Here is a 19,608-nt window from a genome sequence, read left to right as displayed (position 1 = left end):
GAGTACTGGGAGGGTGACCCGGTCGCTTGTGTGACCCGCTTGCTTGTGGATTACGTTAATCGGGATCTAATTTTACAACGACTTCTAGTCTGCTTGGCTTATGTTGCACTCTAGATATCTATGAAAGCCCTATCACGTTATCCCGGACGATAGCTAGCGCGAAACCTTATGGTCGGAGAAGGGGGCTTGGTTTACTAGAGCATCCACTAGCATAGTCCATATCGTTGATTGCACCTGATAACTCATCGAACGCCAAGGTTAGAGACTGTGATAATTTACACTGAACTACTAGAGACTTCAAATGCACTGCTCTTCATACGGAACTGATGTTTGGTAGATGGGTTGTTTATGGAACCTCACAATCAGCGGTAGCTTAGGCAGATCGTCTCAAGCTGCTGTTAGTAGAGGGACAGAGTGGAATGGGACTAGCTGCAGCGTCAGCACAGTCCATTTTTACGTGACCTGATTGCGAGACATATGACATGGCATATCCGTCAAAGACGTCAGTCACACGAGAAAAGCTCCTGTCAATATCTCCCCATTAATTGTAGACCACCTTGTCCCTACGTTTCTGAGATATATAGAAAGAATTTCTCAAGGAATAGAAGATTTCAGGCCGTAAACCACACACAATGTCGGAACAAATCCAAAAGCTAGAGGATGAGATTAAATCTCTGCTGCTCGAGTCAGCCTTTTCTTCACATCGCTTGACTTGTCACAGACTTGCAGATATTCTGGGAAAATGCCACACCCAACTACGAGACTCATCCGTAGCTACGACGCGCTTGCTCGAAGAAGAAGGTGCTGGTCAACTGAGGTGGCTACAGGATATGCTCAATTTCGAACAGATGCAATCGCGGAGTACGCTATGGGAAACGAGAAAAGTCTCAAGGCCTCATGGAACAATGTCAATCGACGAGGGCAGTATTGATCGTCTGGTAGACGAGCTTGAAGCTGGGGTAGAGGCGCTTGCCTATATTCTTGACGTCCCGTGCGCATCAAGTACCGGCGAACCATGGACCTACGTCTCCTATTACAGATCGTGGCATGATCCACGACCTAATCACAAAGATGTGGTATCGGAAGAGGAAATAATAGGTTCCACTGACGATGGGTGTCTCGAAGAGTTGATCCCATTCACGGACAAGTATACCTACATATAACACAACGTCACTTACCCCTTGGCGAGGAGGCCATTGAATGTATATAATTTTGTTGGGACGAATACCACAAACGGGTAGATATCACACGCGTTGTGGTGGGCTCCATCTTTCTATAAACTGTCCATCGTTTCATTACAGTGAAAGCATTATAGTTGTTTAACGGCGCCAAGTGGACGTCATCTGTTATTGACTAGCCCTGGTACAAGAAACCCTTCGATCGATCGCATTAAAAGAGGCTCACTGGTCCGCGGTCGTGCAAAGCACACTGCATCCAGAGGCTACATGGACGGCATGCACGAATCACACAGAGTAGTGTCTGCCACATGTATCGCGACTGGAAGCGACAAATATATGGGGTCAGCATTGGAAAGGATGGGGTGGTCATGTCCCAGTAGAGTCGTCATTACGCTGCTGACTGTTTGCTTTTCTCGGATTACCTGGAAGCATGTCTCGTCTTGAACGAGGTGAGAAATAAAGACTTTTGTTTGTCGCCAGAAAGTTTTGTGATGCTTTCTGCGCGTGCTGGAAATAGAAGCTTCGGCGACATTACGTGCCTATGTTTGCTTGCTCAAAATGCCTGCTCAAGGACGGGCTTGTGTTCCCCCGGCTGCAGCGGGCCAAGTTTGTACTTGAAGCTAAGTCTCGAGACTGCCCTGCGGATATTCTAGGGCGTCCGGATCATAACTACTCGGGACACACAGCATATTTGCTTATCATATGACTCTGTATTGGCTCGCCTTTGCGTTGCTTCTGTACTTAGATGAGGAAAACTATTTTGTACCAAGAGGGTAACGTTTAAGCGGAGGGAATGAGATCAGGATGCGTTGTCGTGTCCTTTGCTAGGCATTTGTCCGGCACCGAAAGCGCGAAGCTGATATTATGGACAATTTAGACAGTGTCCCGTAACTATATATTATTTGAACGTGACTTGCGACCCCCAGTTGATTCCAACTACTCCACCTGACCTGCTTATGCTCGCGTGTATAGTCTGGAAATCTATGACTAATGTGCCTGCTTGTTGACAGCCCAGCCGACGGCGAAGGTGACCTCCAGTCAGACACCGAGGCCGTACAGGAACGGTAGCGCTGCGAAAGGGAATTAAGCGCTAAGGAAGCCGCAGCCTAGTAATCAAAGGCATTCGACCGTGCCCTGAACAGCTATTGCGGCACACACGCGAACGCGACTGTGCGCTGGCCGTCAGATGCTGTTGGGTGCGATCAAGACTCGGTCCCGACAGCCTGGTGGAATACATCTCAGGATGGCGGTACGCCCCATGCCAGTTTTTATCCCAGGGGGTCAATGTTCAATAGCCTATCGGCACTGCTGCTCATTAGTACAACGCCGAGCAATTGGGCAAGGTAAGATGTGCACATGCCGGTGACGGGCGCTGCGACGCGCGGCGCGTTGAAGCAGACGTGGACAGATTGGACGGCGTTAAGCCTGCGACGGTGGCATCGATTTTCTTATCGCCCTGGGTGAGGCGCACAGTTCAAGAATGAGCCAAGTCTTGAAGTAGGATGGACCAGGGGCCAGCAGCAAAATAGGGGAAGACAAGTTGCGAGATCTTCCACTATTAAAAATGCGTTGAGAGGGTGGATTGAAAGCGATGTCTTTAGTATCAAACACATCCGTTGAGGATGAATAGCGTTCAAAGACAAGGACGTGGTTAGTCGGTAGACGTAGGTTGGCCACAGGAGCATGCCGGGAAGAATATGAAGGCTAGCCACAAGACAGACAGTGTAAGCTACACTGGAGATCAAAGACATTGCTTGTACCATGTGAGCATGGTCATTGTCAATAAACGATTACTGTGGTACATGGTCCGTATAAATCTCATATCTCTTACCGCTAACTTATATTTCTTGAAGCTCTGAAGCTCACTAGAATCCAAGGTCGCGAAAGCACAGCAATTGACTTATTGAGGTTGGCAGGGATTCATCAGGCGCAAGTCGCTCCAGCGCAAGAGCTCGGGGCACCGCCCCACTCCCTCACCCAGCTCCAGCTGCCCGTCATGGATCGTCTCATCCCTGTCTTGTTAACCCCAATAGTGGAATTAGCGCTTCGGATATAAGTATACTGTACTGTGAACAAGGATGCTGATCTTTTAGCGCCCCATGGGCCCCGTCGCCCAACCATGCTGGCAGCAAGGCGCTACCAATCGTGGCGTGGCGTGCCTCCTCGGTCGATTGGTTCAAGAACAGCCCAGCCTGTGGAACTGGCAATGACGGGATAGCAATTGTCTGAGGCGATGAAAAGTGCTTGTTCGTGTGGAGACTGTCGTCGCGCGACAAGATGTGGGTAGATGACACTCTCGCAGAGCTTTTCAAGGAGGCGTTTGGTGGCTGCATCTCAGTCCTCCTGGGCTGCCGGCACACAGACCTCTTGTGCATGACGCCCTGGTCATGAGAGCTGCTCGGGCCGACTCTCGCCTCTTTCCGAATAGCTGAAGTCGCGGACCGATCTCTTCGTGTCCGAGAGCAGAATACCTTGCAACCATGGCATTCTCAGGGAGCCACAATCAGTGTCATGCTTGAGGCAGCGATTACTTACTCTGCGTTTTTATATACGTAGTACATGGTGTCGCGGCCAAACTGCCCAGCGGTAATCTGCGCACTGCAGATTGCAAAGTCCTTTAAGGTGGACTGCAACCATGCTTTTCTTTGGAGTCCAAGGGCTTCCGGACCAAGATCGGCCCTGATTTTGGCTGCAAGCTTCGTGGAAAGGCTTTCCTCATGGTCGGCCATACTCTCAGAGTCAGAGAACTCTGTCATTGTACCCATGGCATCGTCCCTCCATGTCGCTCGTGTTGACTGCGGTCTCTCGGATGTCGGCATGGCATCAAGGGCCAAAATATTGGCCGCGTTTCTCATATAGCCCGCGTGGCTGAAATCTCGAGAATTCAAAACGGAAGCTGAAGCAGTTTTCTCAGAGTCTCTCTTGGTAAAGATACGTTGAGGAACACTAGCCTACTGATCAGGTCCAAATTAATCCGGCCCAAGCCCCCCCACCAAAATTGGCTGCACAGTACTTGCACACGACAAAAGGCCACAGAACCGTCAAATGAGGTCAGAATCGAGTAGTAATTATTGCATTTTGAAGCTGGCGATGGCGGCTTCAATATTTGGTGTATCCTCCGCGCGCACGGGCCACTGCGCGAAGGCGACGGTCCATTGTAGTGAGGACCTTTGTGATCAGCCGTTCCGGCACTGCTGCCCACGCCGACTTCAAACACTCCTCAAATTAGGAGGTATCACCGTCGTTTCTTTTGAGGGCCATAATATTTAGAAATAGTTTTACTAGCTAGCGCTTCATTGAGGCCCAAATGTGCTCAATTGGGTTGAGATCTGGCGAGTGTGCTAGCCAGTCTAGTAGTACCGCAATGCCCCTAACGGCGAGCCAATCCATAGTACTCTCTGCGCAATGAATTGCTGCATTATCCTGCTGAAATACCTACCAATCGTCGTATATTGGGATGAAGCCATCGCGCAATGCCTTCTAATAACTCCAGGCCGTATAGCCCTTCTTTCGCTTGTTAGGATCTGGCTGCGGTTCGCGCTACATTATTACCAACTCTAACCGGCACCCCACGCCGTTCTTCAGGTATATGGCACCCCAAACCATAATAGATAGGTTCGCCTTAACGTGCGATTTAAGGTTAACGAACTGGTCGTCCCATTTCTCGCTTAGGAAGCGGAATACCCATTGCGCGGGTACGTTCGTGGAGTTCTGGCAGGACGACTCATCCGTGAAAATCACCTAGATCAAGTCAGCATAATCCCACCAACTTCACTTACACGTACCTCCTACAATTCGTCGACTTTTGGTAGCCACTCTTTTGCAAATGCAAGCCTAGCTCTTCATGCTTCTTTAGATAGCGGAATCCTCTTCTAAGCTTTCCACTTACGTAGCTTAGCTTCGTGAATGATGCGCTTTATGGATATCTTGGAGATCTAGAAGGGCATGGCTTGTATAATCTCTAGCCACGTCGCTTTTCGCTTGCGTTTGACGATAGTTAGTACGCGCCTTCTCTGGGCATTTGTGATCCATTGCGACCATTCCGAGGCGATTTAGCTAGGTTGCCGTTGTTTTTCCAGTCCGAGATAATGTGGGTGATTGTTAACTTGGAGGCCCGCGTAAGCTCGGCAATGCGGCGGTGCGTTACACCTGCGAAATGGGCGGCGCAGATAGCTGCTTTCTTCTTAGGAGTGAAATCCTGCTTCGGCAGCCTATCGGCGCACACTCCAGCAACAAAATCATCCATGATAACCTCAAAATGCGCTCGAAATGGTGGGTTTGAAGAAGGGAGGGTTTGCAGGTGGCGCGACGCGTTCGCGTCGGTGGGGTGGTTGGGCCGGATTATTCTGGGCCCCAACTGTGTAGCGTGAACCTGATAGGAATACATTAGCGTCGCCGTTAGCGGGGCACAGTCCACTTTTTGAGCCCAAAGGTGGGGTCAGGCGCTTGGAGCCTGCAACATGGCCACGTCTGGCTCCGAACCCCTGCTAGGTCAAGGCTGACAAGAATGACACACCAGCATTGTTGGTTTTCTGATGAAGGGACGATCGTTACTTGCTGCTAATTCATTCCGGGCTACGTTGCGGCGGTCTCCTCCAACCAAAGAGATGTGCATGCTTCCATCGTGGCTGCATAGTGGCTGTGTACTGTAAGCCCCTGCCCCATGGTCCTTTCTCTGGAATCACTCTCGCTTTTTTTCTCCCGGTATGCCTCTTCCCTTTCCCTATTGTCTCATCTGAGGTCTCGCCTCGACAAGCTGCCAACCACGGAGACCAGACACGTTCAACCAGGCTTGAGAATCGTTTGTCGCTGTTGATGTGACACGCCGACAAAATGGAAGCAGCAGGCCACACAGATTCACAGGACGTCCAGAATGCGTCCCGGCCGCCTCTAGTTGACGCCAGCAAGCAGATCCGACTGCTAAAGGTTGAGCCTGGAGGCTTTGATGACGAAATCAAATGCACAATCTCCAGCTGCGCGCTTAGCGAAGGTTTAGAGTTCAACGCGATATCGTATACATGGGGACTGGAGCAACCTCAGAGCGACATCTTCATTGACGGTCTACGCTTTCCTGTGCGCCAAAACTGCCACTATGCTCTTCAACAAGCACGTCAATATCAGAGCTCTATACCGATATGGATCGATTCGGTGTGTATCGATTAGGACAATCTGCACGAGAAAAGCGTTCAGGTCGGAATCATGGGCGACGTCTACGCGCGGGCTGCCACAGTGCTTGCCTGTATCGGTAAGAGCGACGTGGTCAGCGATTACATTGAGGCTGTCATTGATGATATTGAGAAGAACTTCGGTGATCTCTCGATATCATATGAGCTGGACAGACCGGAGTTGCTGATTCCCACCTTTTGGCAGTCATGCAATGCAGCTAAGCAATCAGAGCTCCGCAAAAGGCTGGATGAGTTTTGCCTTAGGCCGTCCTTTCACCGAGTATGGATTGTGCAAGAGCTCTACGAAGGTCGAGGTCGCACAGTGGTCCTGTGTGAGTGTTCCTCGTTGCCTTGGAATCGGCTTCGCCTTTATGATCAGCTGTTGCTCTGGGCCGATGATACTGTGAGCAGCTTGGCGAAACTCAACATTTATACCCATCCACTCGAAGGCAAACACAAAGACTTCACATTCATTGGTCAGATCTCACCAAAGCTGCTCTGTGAAGATCCAAGAGCTCGGATATATGGGATGCTAAGACTGATTGATTGGGAGACTCATGGATTCCGGCGTCCTGTTCCGGATTACAGCTTATCGAAGCTTCAGCTGGCACTAAACTTGATCCATGACGGCCATTTCCCCTTCATAGACAGCTTGGGACCCCTCATCGAAGCTTTGGAACTATCGGACAAAGACATCGCAAGTGGTCGTCACTCAGCCACGGCAGCTCAAGACGAAACTCGTGACTGGTTCACGAATATCCTCAATGTTTCTGCCATCCAGTTGCATGACGACGGACGACTTTACACGCAGGCACTACAAGCCAGCTTGACCAAGGACGAAATTTCAGGAGCCAGTTTCAGAGCACTCTTCGACGGCCACGAGCCCTCCAAGATATATGGTCCCAACGGCATCGTTGCCCTTGCCTGCCCGGGCACTATGGCTGGCGACATACTTCTTGAAACGAAATTCTTTCAAGCGATAGTCCGCCCACTCGAGTCGGTGCATGAGTATCGAGTTGTCGGCAAAGCCTCCAGCTCCACGCACGGCTTGTCAATAAGTCGCACCTACGCGTGTCCCTGCTGGGAGGAAAGTGGCGGACACGACTGGAAGACTGCCGACGTCCTGATATGCTTTCGAGCTGGCATGCAAGAGGCAGTTTCCAAGGCCATTGCGCTGTCATCGGCTAGCACGTCACTCTCTGCGACAATATCTGCAGAAGAAGGGTTCAGGAAAGACCTTGGGCGGCTTCGAGGGGCGGACATACCCGTGCCGAATTCCGTCCTGCGAGATGTCACAATCGAGCAGATGTCTGCCAGAGAACCAAGTTCCTACACGGTCCGGGAATGGAGATCTGGCTGTCCGAGACATAATAATAGGCAATTGCTACACCGGCGTGAACGAATGGCTACACCGGCGTCACTCTTATACAGGCGTCGCTTTTACGGCCTTTGATTGGTCCATCCCTTTTTGTTAGTGCATTTAGATTCTGCCAACAGCGCCCGTTGTACCTCGGGCTTACCTCTCCACCGCAACGATCGACGCGCCTTATGGAAGCTCTTCACCAGCTAGCTACTACACTAATTACGTCTTTGCCGCATGTCGAGCCTACTTAGAATGATTTTCGCGAAAGATACGGTATTTGTTAAGGTCACAGGGCTGGAGTGAGGTGTGTTGGACCCCTGCTGAGACCAAAACTCGAACACAGGCTGTATCAGATCACGCCAACAGCCTCATCTAGAATCGGCATCGCAAAGCAGGTCTTTACTTTCTGCCCGAAATGAGACCCTTCTTTCCTTCTTTCATAGTCGAATCAAGTACTCTTTTACTCATCTTCTCACCGTGCGTGCGACACTCCCTATCGCGATCGAGGCCGTCATGTCCCAGCCCGAGTCTCCATCTAGCTCCCTAAGCAACCAACGACGACGAAGCTATCAATTCTGGCCTCGAAAACGACAGCGGCAGGACCAATCTGATAGTTCAAGACCACCTTCCTCTAATAGCACAGGCACGAGCATTGGCCGACACTACGGCGTCGGCGACGATGAAGCACTCTATAATCTTTTCGCCTCATATCCAGAGACGTTGACGACCGCGCCACGGCCCCGTGGATCGCGCGGGCTGAACGAGCCACCATGGGGGCTACGATTCGATCAAGATATTCACCTTTCGAACGATTTCCCATCCCAAGGAAGACGGTCCCAACGAGTTAGAATCCCTATACCAGGCCCAGAAACGGACCAACTACCTCGCTCCTCTCCACCGCAATCAGTACAAGAGCATCCCTCTCCCACCAAGGCCGAGTTTCATTCTGTTCTCAAGCTAGTACGCGAGGTGATTGGGACACACCGGAGACTAACCCTCGAGCTCGTCCGGTCATACGAACAAGTCCGCCAATGGCGTGAGAGATGGGGTTACTCGCCGCTTAGTTCAGATGCACTCGAATCACCTCCGCCCTACTCGCCTCCCCGAGACAGGCACTCTCCGACTATAGCTTCACCGCCCTTGCCCGACCTCTCGTCATCGCCTGTCCCTGACGGGATCCCGAACCCAGCTATCCCAGGCGACCCAGCGCCGTCAGCCGAAGTCCTGTTCGAGTGGGTGAATACTTTCGCGAAGGCTAATGGCTTCGGTATTGTTCGACGAAATGCACATTCATATAAGGGTCGGAGGATCCGGTACACTTTTCAATGCGATCGATTCGGAGAACCAGCCCCTAGTCAAGGCGCAGGACTTCGACGACGGAAGTCTCGAAAGTGTGGATGTAAATGGATGGTTGTTGCCGAGGCGTTAGAAGAGGGGAAGTGGCTCTTACGACAACACTCGAAGCCCGAACACAGCCAGCATAACCACGGCCGCAGCATCGGGCCATCTGCTCATCCCTCCCATCGGAGACTCACCGAGCCTATCAGGACAACGGTCGAATCGACAAGCCGTCGGGTCGGAATTCGGGCCCGTGACGTACGTGCTATCGTCCAGGAGCAGCATCCCGAATCATCCTTTACACGGAAAGACATCTATAACGCCAGATCTCGTATCAACTGAGACAAGCTGGATGGCCATACTCCTACTGCAGCACTGATCAAGCTGCTTGACGAGATGAAGGTTCCCTATCTCGTTAAGTGGGGAGACGATGAGCCAAACCGTCTTGTTGGCCTTGTCTGGACATTTCCTTACTGCCTCCAGATGTGGAAGCGGTTCCCCGAGGTGATCAGCTTCGACAACACATATAACACGAACCGCTTCAAGCTTCCCTTATTCCAAGCAACGGGACAGACATGCCTTGGCTCTGTCTATAACGCTGCCTTCGGTCTGATAGATAACGAGAGGAGAGAAGGGTTCCAATTCCTCTCCGAGAGCATTCGACAGCTAGCAGAGCAGCACTCCATCCGGCGACCGGATGTGATCGTCACCGATTTCGACGACCAGATGAAAGCCGCATTGAACGACCAGTTCCCCGATGTACAGCAGCAGCTGTGCATCCACCACATCAATTCGAACATCCTGCTTAAGTCAAAGCAGAGGTGGGTTAACGCCCGCAGCAGCAGCAGAAGTAGCCCTGGTACCAGCGACGGAGAGGCAACTACCCCGCAGCCACAAGCTCAACTAACCCCTCAAGACCGAGAGTTGGTTCACACGCCAACAACCGAGGCTATCCCTCATAACTATCGAGGAGTTCTCATCATGTGGAAGCTCGTCTTATTTGCTGAGACGGAGGAGGCCCACGAGGAGGCATGGGCAAACCTCTGTAAGGAGTTTGATGACCAGCGAGCTATCCTGCGGTATCTCCATGGAACCTACATGCCCGTCAGGGCCCAATGGGCCCGCTGTTTCATCCGGAAGTATCGCAATTTCGGGGTCCGTGTCACCTCTGGTACAGAAGCAAGCAACAACAACATCAAGAGCTATCTTCTGAATGGTATGAGCAATCTTTATCGCCTTTTTGAGGCTATGCAGGACATGATGAAGGACCAAGAGCGGGATTTCAACGATGCCTGCGCAGCGGATGAGGTACTTACCGCACGAGAGTATATGGGGTCCAGCTCGGAGTATCTTGGCGAACTCCGAATAGCGCTCTCTTCGAAGGGTCTCGGACTGATCACGAAACAATATCGGCTGGCAAGGAAAGCAATGCCGACAGGAAAGAATCCGTTTCCTGACCCTCTCGGGGATTGCGGCGAGGAATGCTCGGTTTCGACCGAACTTGGAATCCCCTGCTGTCACACAATCTACTCAAAGCTGGGAAGTGGCACGCCTTTCACCAAATGGGAGGTCCATCCTCGGTGGCGCCTACGAGAGCCATCCTCTCGAGATCCATACCGACGAATCCTCGACCCTAAGATCGCCACTGCTCTCCGGGGCAGACCTAAGAACACCACGCAGGTTGTTCCAGCGCGGCTAGCCATCGGGGCAAGCAGCCAGCCCAGTAGCCAGCCAGCCAACAAGCCAGCAAGCAAGTCACCACGGCGCAGACGTGGTCGACCACCGGGAAGTCTCAACAAGTCAACGCTAGCTAGGCTTCCACTGGAAGTGAGCCAACAGACCAGCAGCCAGGCTAGTAACCAGGCCAGTACCCCATCCCAGCGCCAAACGCGCAGCCGGTCAGTTGTTCTTGGAGCTGGAAGAACTACAGGAGTACGTGCCAGCGGGCGGCAGACGCAGCCTAGCATTCGTAGGCGAAGGAGTCAGTGGGAGCTGCTTGACAGCGACGAGGAGGTACTTCCCTCGATAGTAGTGAGAGGATAGCGATATGGAGAGCTGGCATCTAGAGCATACTTGAATTGGTCTTGTTCTGCAGATCTTGTTATGAGCTCGATTTAGACCTGGGTTGACCCTATTGGTTCTTTACCGAAGCTGAGGGACTTGTTAATGGAGCTGGCTTCACCGCCTTTGCGCCGATGTACCTGTGGGTCGAAGGAAAAAAGAGCGAATCAGAGGCCATGGAAGTGACGCCTGTGTAAGAGTGACGCCGGTGTAGCCATTCGTTCACGCCGGTGTAGCAATTGCCTCTACTATATCCGGGCTTGGTAGGTCTGAAGTGTTTCTATTACTATAGAACTGAACGGTCCGGCAACTGGGCAGTCGGTGCAGCACCTAGCTATAGCTCGGCCTCATTGCGGCGTTCGAAGTTCGTTCTGTTCCTTCCTCCTACAACCCTATTATTACCCTATAAGTGCCCTATAGCTATCACGCGACACGATAACTCGTAGTTATCATCTACCATATCGTTATGATTTATAGATACTGGCGTGTAGATAGTAGTATACTGGTGGATTGCAATGGGCCTATCGATACGATACTATATTATGCCAAACTGGCCTTCCTGGAAATGAACTACATAAGAGAAAGTTGACACGAGTTTTGGTCTGGACAGTATTTGATTTCTCTTACAACCAGAAGACGCTTGTTATAGGTTTAGTTGCTTATCTGCCCAATTTCTCTTGTCCCGTCCAGTAGGGGCGACGCGCTTATCATAGGACCAAGAATAAACGCCACACAGAGATCAGTCAGTCTCAAATATGGCTGCAAGTACCTGGCCATAACCATGTCTTTCCACGAAAGCCATGCCGAAACCCGAGCGAATGTTTTCGATATCCTCATTACCATGCTCATATTCTTGGTCCTCGTCTTTTCATAATCGTGAAAGGTCTTCTCAAGTGAAGCAATGGTTGAGCACGCCTGTCGCGGAGAAAGGACTTCGAACATATCTCGAATCCCGTTGATCAGCACTACAAGGTCGATCAACCCCTCATTGTATCCCATGCCCGTGCGGGGGTCAAGCTTCCTTACCGCATCACCCACTAGCACAATACGACCGTGGTACCAGTTAGGGATCAAGCCCTCTTCGCAGTCGTAAAGCCCAATATTGTCGCCCGTCAACTTCAAATCACGAACCGAGTAGTTTGGCATGACCATCAGATGGCTCCAGCGCTTGAGCATCTCACGCTTATCATCTTCTGTGTAGCGGTGGTGTCTCGGAGACGGTTTCGCCAGCTTCTCGTAGAGGGCGAAGCAAGAACCCTTGTTTCCGTGCAAGTATTGTGTTGCAGCGCCGTAATTGACACCGTCACATTTGATATGTAAAGGGGCATTTGACAACGTCTCAACTTCGCTGACGAGAACCCTGTAGGTAGAGCGATACGGGTTTTGGTATTTCTCATCCAGATCGTGAGGTGATTTATGTTGTTGCAGGGCCTCCATACACAAGCGCGTACGGCTCCGAACGCCATCGGCACCAATGAGGATGGCTCCTTCTTCCACATGACCGTCCTGATAGGTCACCTGAACACCGACTTCATCCATATGTACACTCTCAACCTGTTCCCCAAGGAGGACCTTTGACTTGGCTTCCTCAGGGAGGCTATTGTATAGTGCTTCCACAAACTGTGTGCGGAGTAAAATACGAAGTCCCCAGCCGTGACTGAAAGGTAGCACATTAGCTCTTGCACAATGCACTGTCTTGTGTTTCGGCAAGGGAGGCTTCAAAGGAAGACGCGTTCACTTCACATACAGTAAGGGCCACAAAGTGTGTCCGCTTCTCCGCAATTAACTTCTATCCGCACGGGCTATAGAAGTGTGGCGCATTGTGGCGGAGACCGTGCGTACTCAATGGCGAATATGTACAGCCAAAAATGGCTCTTCAACGACAAGGCCACAGCGACCCCATAAGCGGCTTTCTCTTGTCACATTCAACTCACATAAAGAACAGGTGTGCTTCAAGACTGCCCCACTCTTGGCTTTCTACCTTGCGTGGAGACCTAGTACCCTCTATAAAACGTCTCGTCGCCTCTTCTTCGACGGTCCGGGTTGTGCTGGATCTGTCACGTATTGGCCACCGCTCGAGCACATCCCATCATCAATCGCGCTTTTTGTAAGCTGGAGAATGTGTCGCGCTGACTCAACAGCCTGATGCGATGGCCCGAGGAGTCGCTCAAGGCCGTCGTAACCACGTTGGTAGTATTGCCGCGCTTGAATCAAACGGCCCTGATCCGAAAAGGAGAGATCCTAGGTTCTCAAGGGTGTTGATGGCCGGCCGGTATGTTGTGACGTCCTCAAGTCCTACAGCTCTCTCCCTTCCATGCAGCGCCCGCAGATACATCTTCTCGGCCTCGCCCAGCTTCCCCTGGTCAGCGTAAAGATTACCTAGAGAATGAAAAGCCCGATCTGTAGGACAATTGCTCTCTTGTACTGTTGAACAAGACCGGATCGCATGTGATATTAGTCTCTTCTGAAGAAGCCAATACTCGGCTTCCTCTCGTGAAGGAACCTGTGATGCCACACTTTCCACTGCAAGCTTGTTCAAGCAGCTGTCCCACTCCTCATTCAATATATGAATAGTCCAGGAATGTAGACAACTGTGTATGCTGTACCCTTGTGGCTCCTGGAACATGGTTGTAGGTTCCACTAGGCCGTAGTCATGGAGTACGCCCATTGCATCGTTGAAGTTGAGCTCTTCTGAAAGCTGCCCCATCCACGCCGGGCCGTCTTCGCTGCTGGCTCGGAAAAGATCATAGCATATGTCTTCATTGTTGAAGTAGGCCCACCACCGGAGCAGATGAGCCGCAAGTGGGTTCTGTGCCTGCACATGTTCATATGACAGCTGCCATTTTGAACATAAGGTGCGGTCTGCATAAGAACCAAGATGCAGAATGCCCTTGAGTTTTGCCCAAGATTCCCGATAGTGGCGAAGGTAGTCTCGGAAGCTGATTGGGACACGCTTCAGATATGCTGCAGCCGTAGCAAGAGCAAGAGGAAGCCCATCCAGTTCTCGCACAAGTTCTTTCGCATCACAATCTGAAGGACTATTAGTGACCGATAATTAACTGCCTGGAGATCCTTACCATCTTGTAAGCCATTTCGGCCTGACGCCTTTGACAGTATCTGCAAACTCTCGCAGTCGGACTTGAGTTTCTCAATTCGAATTTGATGCCCTATTTCGACTTGCGACAGCCGTGTTGTGACAATGATTGAACCCTGAAATGCCGTGGGAAGAAACTGGTGTATGTCAACCGCTGTATCGGTCACCCGCCCGGGAAGCTTTGGGTCGTCGTAATTGTCGTACACAATGAGCCATCTGGTATTGCCTGGCAAGCTGAGCCACGCTTTGACGGCCTGAATGATTTTGGTATGGTCTTGCTGCTGGTTCAGTCCCTTGAGGCTGTCGATGTTGGGATTCTGTTCCAGGATCTGCGTTGCGATCCTAGCGAAGCTCTGTTGGATGGATGCTTTGTCCTTGATATTGACCCAGAAGATTGCTGAGTGCTCGTCCCGGTATCGTTTGATATACGTTGCAGCGAGCTGTGTCTTGCCAATGCCGCCGAGACCATGGAGGACAACTGTGCAACGGCTTCCATCCGAGCACAGCATTCTTCGCATCTCCGCTACTTCTCCATCTCTTGCTACGAAATTTGGAGTCTCGGGAACGCCAGATAGGCTGAAGCTGATCAAAAAGTTGTTGTCGTAGGTGCCTAAGTATGTCAGCCAAGGTACATCTTTTATCGCTGAGTAGTGTCCTACCTTTCACAGATTTCTGGACCTCTTCTCGCAACCTTCTCTGTGCTTGTTCGCGACCCTCGCCATAGTTGAGTAGCATATGAACGCCAAATATTCCAAGCAGCGAGTATGCCATGTCTTCCTCATACTTTGTTTCCTGATTGCGCACCCACGCCTCGCGTTCTGAAGTCGTAAAGTGGAATAATGGTGTATTCCGTAGGGCTCCGGCAGGAATACCTGTCACGTCGCGTATGACAGCCTCCAAAGAACCCTTATCGCCTAAGAAGACCCCTTCCTTCGAGTAGAATTCGACAACCTCCGGGGCGATGAGCTCTTGCATAAGTGTCCTCTGCTTGGTTCAAAGGGTATCAATTTCGGCGGCTCGGGCCTCCAAAAATGGCGGCCCTTGAACCAACCAAAAACGGTGAGATACCGGATTGTGGTCCAAAAACGGACATATCACGTTTCGGCCCTCCGTAACGAAGACCGGTGATCAAGCAGGGGGCAGATATGCAGCCAATCGTTCAACGTCTTAAGCGCTGGGGCGGTGGCTATATTTAGCTGGATCAACAGAAGTTCCACTTCGTGTGTCTCACGCCATCTGTCCACCTATCCTTCTCCTTCCACCAATCTCTTTACCCGAGCATCATCATAACAGCAGTACGCCTGGAGTACAGGAGTCACGGCGGTGTTGTACTGTTCTAAGCATTGATAAGGACAGTCGCTGGCGGTTCGGCTGAGCGAAGGTTGAGGTCAGGAAACTTTGTGCCTGCGCCGTAGTAGAATACCTTCGTTGACATGATGCGTTGTGCAACAAAAAGATGCTTGGTGATACGCCCTGCTTGCTAGGGCGCGGAAATCAGGCGGGTGGTTATCGTGCGCTCGTCACTGGCTCAAGAACGAGATGGTCGCCAGTATGCGGCCAACTGCCTGTCCATTAGAGCATGGCTGACCCACTCGAGCCCACTTTGCCACATCCGTCTCACGGCTAACTGTCTCCCTGCTAAGACAAAGTTGGCGGTGACACCTGTTGTCAGCTGGCCCAGACTTTTCGAAAACCCGGGTTCACCGCTTTAAGCTCTCTTTCGAATCCCACCCATACCACACTATCTACAGAGTGTGCACATTCAACGGAAATGTTGTACTCTACAGCTGTTCTGGAGAAAGCTTATCTATCGTGGAAACCCGTGATTAAGAGCGAAAACAATTATCAACTACGGAAACCAAAAAAAATCCGAGAGCTTGTTAGGCGCTACGCTAGCAGGTATCAGCCCCCAGAAATAGTCAATATCTTACGCTCTTTGCTGGAACGGAGGATATTCACGAACGAATTTATTGCGCATAAAGCTTTTCCCGACCTTGTTCCTCTTCCTCTCACGAATAACCAAAGTACAGCTGCGCACAGTGTTACCTCTGCTAGTAAGCTTATGCTGCACTCGGACCGAAAGAGCGGACCGATGAAAGAGCTAATTCACTCGATGCAAGAGTAGGTACACCCCTAGGTCACTCGAGACTGGCGCATCAGTTGATACTAGTACTAAACAAATTCTCTAGGCTTCATACAAGTGGGAGATACTCGGACTTTAGTATTCGCTCTGGTGATAAACTCTACCGAGTCCATAAGGCCATCGTGTGCCCTCGGTCGAGTTTCTTCGCTACAGCTTGTGATGGCCCGTTCAAGGTGAGTTGTAGAGTCGTAACTTGGGATTCTCACTAATTCCACCTAGGAGGGACGAGAAGGCGAGGTCGATCTCCCTGAAGATGATCCACAAGCTGTCGCCATGATGATGCACTACTTTTATTACCTAGACTATGACATTCCTCGTGCTTTACCTGGAAATCAAGATACAGCAAAGGCAGCCTGCTGGGAAGAACTTGCTGAAAGTACTATTAATGATGAGCTAACCCGGGAAGACAACCCTCAGGAAGCCATTTCAGGCGAGCTCTCTCAGAAGGAGCGTACCGATCAAAATTCGGAGCTTGTTCTTCATGCCACAATGTAAGTCTGCCCCCCGTCTCGCGACCAGGGTACTTCGCGACCACCCCAAACCCCACCAAAATCGCTAAAATCGCTACCTTGTCACTCGGCTATAACTCAGCTGTGACGACCCGACCAACAGGTCGCAAGATCGGGCCAGGGACAAGGGCAGGTCATGCACGCGGGTCCAAGAAACATTACATAAGCCACCATGATGAGTCATCCAGGACGGGACCACGCCAAGACCGTGGAACTGTGCCAAGAACTATGGAACTGCGCAGTGCGCCGGTAGAACTGACAGTTCCAAGGCACGGCAACACAGTTCACGATGAAGGACAAAGGATATATAGAGCCAGAAGGATTTCCTTGTAGACAGTCATTACCTTTGTACTTCAGCGAGCAATCTAAGTATCACTCTTACTCCTCACTTGACCTAGTCACTCAATTGATCCAAGTGTGATATCTCGCAAGAGACACGAACGACAACCACCACGAGACACGACAGCACGGAGTCAGTATTGCTTGAGGCCGCTACCTGCCTTATTCAGAACATAAACCCCCAGCGCCCGATCAGACGGTTGACCCCGGAGATCGGATCGTGACAATATACTAGTTTAGGTAGTAAAACAGGAAAAGTGGAGAACGAGCTACGTAAGATTCTCAGTTTAAGGATAATACAGTTATTTTAAGAATTAAATATTTTAGATTTAGATAGATTATTCTTATCGTTTATAGGTAACGTAATCCACGGGCGAGTGGCCCATACGGGCGAGTGGCCCACTTTCATTCACTATACCGAATCCAACTCTTCTTCACGCGTTTATTCCACCACGAAAGATGGAGACGCCTTCTAAAGAGAGTCAATTGTTCCTTGCTATCCAAGCAATGGAAAACGACCCAAACTTAAGCACCCGACGCGCTGCCGAGATGTTCAACGTCCCCCGAACAACCCTACGACGCCGAGAGAAGGGAGTACCTGCCCGACGCGAAAGCCCTCCGAATTCTACAAAATTAACCAAGCTGGAAGAGGAGAAGATTGTCGAATACATTCTCGACTTGGATGCGCGAGCATATCCTCCTCGGCTAAGTGAGGTTAGAGAAATGGCGAATCAACTACTCGCGAAGCGCGACAGGCCAGGTGTCGGAATCGACTGGGCCTCAACCTTTGTTAAACGACGACCAGAGCTCCAGACGCGTTTCTTTCGCAAGTACGACTACAAGAGAGCCCAGTGCGAGGATCCCGACGCGATAAACGCGTGGTTTCGGCTTGTGCGGAACGTAGTTGCGAAATACGGTGTCGCGGACTCCGATATCTACAACTTCGACGAGACAGGCTTTCAGATGGGCGTTATCGCGACCGGGATGGTCGTTACAAACGCGCAAAGACGTTCGAACGTTAAGATGAAGCAACCGGGTAATCGGGAATGGGTTACGGTCATCCAGGGCGTCGGCGCGACCGGATTTTACGTCCCGCCGTTCGTAGTATTTGCCGGCAAATATCACCTCTCGACCTGGTACCAAGACGACGCGATTCCTCGCGACTGGAGAATTATAACGTCCCTAAACGGCTGGACTACAAATGAAATTGGTCTAGATTGGATTCGGCATTTCGATCAGCATACAAAGTTGCGAACAAAAGGCGATTATCGCCTCCTCGTCCTCGACGGCCACGAAAGTCACCACTCGGTCGAATTCGAGCTCTACTGCAAGGACAGCAAGATTATTACGCTCTGTATGCCTCCTCACTCGTCTCATATACTCCAGCCTCTCGATGTTGGGTGTTTTGGTCCGCTGAAGAAAGCATACGGTCGGCAAATCGAGCTCAAGATGAAGGCGGGTACAACGCATATCAGCAAGGAGGACTTCCTCCCCTCGTTTTTAGCAGCATTCCAACAGACAATGACGGAAAAAAACATCCAGGGAGGCTTCAGAGGGGCAGGACTTGTACCCTATGACCCAGAAGCAGTCTTATCCAAGCTCGATGTAAAGTTCAAGACGCCAACGCCCCCAGGGACGCCTCGGAGGTCACCCGAGCTATGGACTTCCCGAACGCCTACTACAGCTATAGAAGCCCGTTCACAGTCTGATTTTATTAAAGGTCGAATCTCTCGTCACCAGGGAAGCTCTCCAACGTCAATTATTGAAGCAGTTGAGCAGTTCACGAAGGGGGCAAAGGGGATTATGCATAAGTTTACCTTAATGGAGGCAAGGATGAAAGCCCTTGAAGACGAGAATGCAATACTTAGCAAGCGTCGTAGGGCGAAAAAAACACGTCTCAGGAAAGGCCAAAGCATGACTCTAGGCGAGGGACAAGATCTCGTAACCCAGAGAGAGGTAAATGCTCAGGTAGTACAGGAAATGCAGGAAAACTCTGGGGGTGAAAGTCGATCTGCACCAAAGCAGCGGTGCTGTAGCGTCTGCGGGAAACCCGGTCATAACGCAAGAACTTGTTACATAGTTACTCTTGGGTCTGAACTAGAAGATAGCGATTGAGCTTAATTGATTTAAGGCGTTGGGGCTGTGTTATCGAGGGTGATACCTGCAAGACTTGGTTGGGGTGGGCCACTCGCCCGTATGGGCCACTCGCCCGTGGATTACGTTAGACTTAACTACGTATCTATATCTCTTGAGATAAAGAAGTTATAAGGGTTTAAAAATCCCTATATAAGCGGCGATAAGAAATGACCCGTTCACCCGTGTGACCCGTTCACATGTGGACTACGTTATACTTATAAGCTTATATCTTATAAAATAGGGGAGGTAACAGGGGTCCTAAAAAGAGCAGTTTTAGCGATT

At 50.9% G+C, this 19,608-nt stretch overlaps 5 protein-coding genes across 5 annotated transcripts; 3 read left to right on the top strand and 2 right to left on the bottom strand.

Annotated features, from left to right (window-relative positions):
- Positions 1-632: 632 nt before the first annotated feature.
- On the top strand, positions 633-1,163 carry B0I36DRAFT_356471 (uncharacterized protein; the record flags this gene model as incomplete). Its single annotated transcript, XM_046157636.1, has 1 exon — positions 633-1,163. One exon carries the CDS (start codon positions 633-635, stop codon positions 1,161-1,163), a length of 531 nt encoding a protein of 176 aa, XP_046004359.1.
- Positions 1,164-6,011: 4,848 nt separating this feature from the next.
- Positions 6,012-6,565, top strand: B0I36DRAFT_370153 (uncharacterized protein; the record flags this gene model as incomplete). The annotated part of the gene is made up of 3 exons (XM_046159876.1): positions 6,012-6,251; positions 6,342-6,486; positions 6,549-6,565. 3 exons carry the CDS (start codon positions 6,012-6,014, stop codon positions 6,563-6,565), a joined length of 402 nt encoding a protein of 133 aa, XP_046004358.1.
- Positions 6,566-11,756: 5,191 nt separating this feature from the next.
- B0I36DRAFT_257202 (uncharacterized protein) lies at positions 11,757-12,761 on the bottom strand (the record flags this gene model as incomplete). The annotated part of the gene is made up of 1 exon (XM_046151002.1): positions 11,757-12,761. A coding segment is annotated over one exon (1,005 nt), but the record flags the coding sequence as incomplete, so codon positions are not given.
- Positions 12,762-13,246: 485 nt separating this feature from the next.
- B0I36DRAFT_300224 (P-loop containing nucleoside triphosphate hydrolase protein) lies at positions 13,247-15,174 on the bottom strand (the record flags this gene model as incomplete). Its single annotated transcript, XM_046152013.1, has 3 exons — positions 13,247-14,135; positions 14,183-14,809; positions 14,859-15,174. 3 exons carry the CDS (start codon positions 15,172-15,174, stop codon positions 13,273-13,275), a joined length of 1,806 nt encoding a protein of 601 aa, XP_046004356.1. The 3' UTR covers positions 13,247-13,272.
- Positions 15,175-15,817: 643 nt separating this feature from the next.
- B0I36DRAFT_341362 (uncharacterized protein) lies at positions 15,818-16,986 on the top strand. The gene is made up of 3 exons (XM_046156008.1): positions 15,818-16,320; positions 16,389-16,515; positions 16,562-16,986. Exons 1-3 carry the CDS (start codon positions 15,971-15,973, stop codon positions 16,835-16,837), a joined length of 753 nt encoding a protein of 250 aa, XP_046004355.1. The 5' UTR covers positions 15,818-15,970; the 3' UTR covers positions 16,838-16,986.
- Positions 16,987-19,608: the final 2,622 nt, after the last annotated feature.

This window comes from Microdochium trichocladiopsis, assembly GCF_020744255.1.
Source record: "Microdochium trichocladiopsis strain MPI-CAGE-CH-0230 chromosome Unknown B0I36scaffold_16, whole genome shotgun sequence".
Taxonomy (NCBI): domain Eukaryota; kingdom Fungi; phylum Ascomycota; class Sordariomycetes; order Xylariales; family Microdochiaceae; genus Microdochium; species Microdochium trichocladiopsis.
Note: the sequence above shows the minus strand (reverse complement) of the source record. Positions and strands in the feature narration are given on the sequence as shown.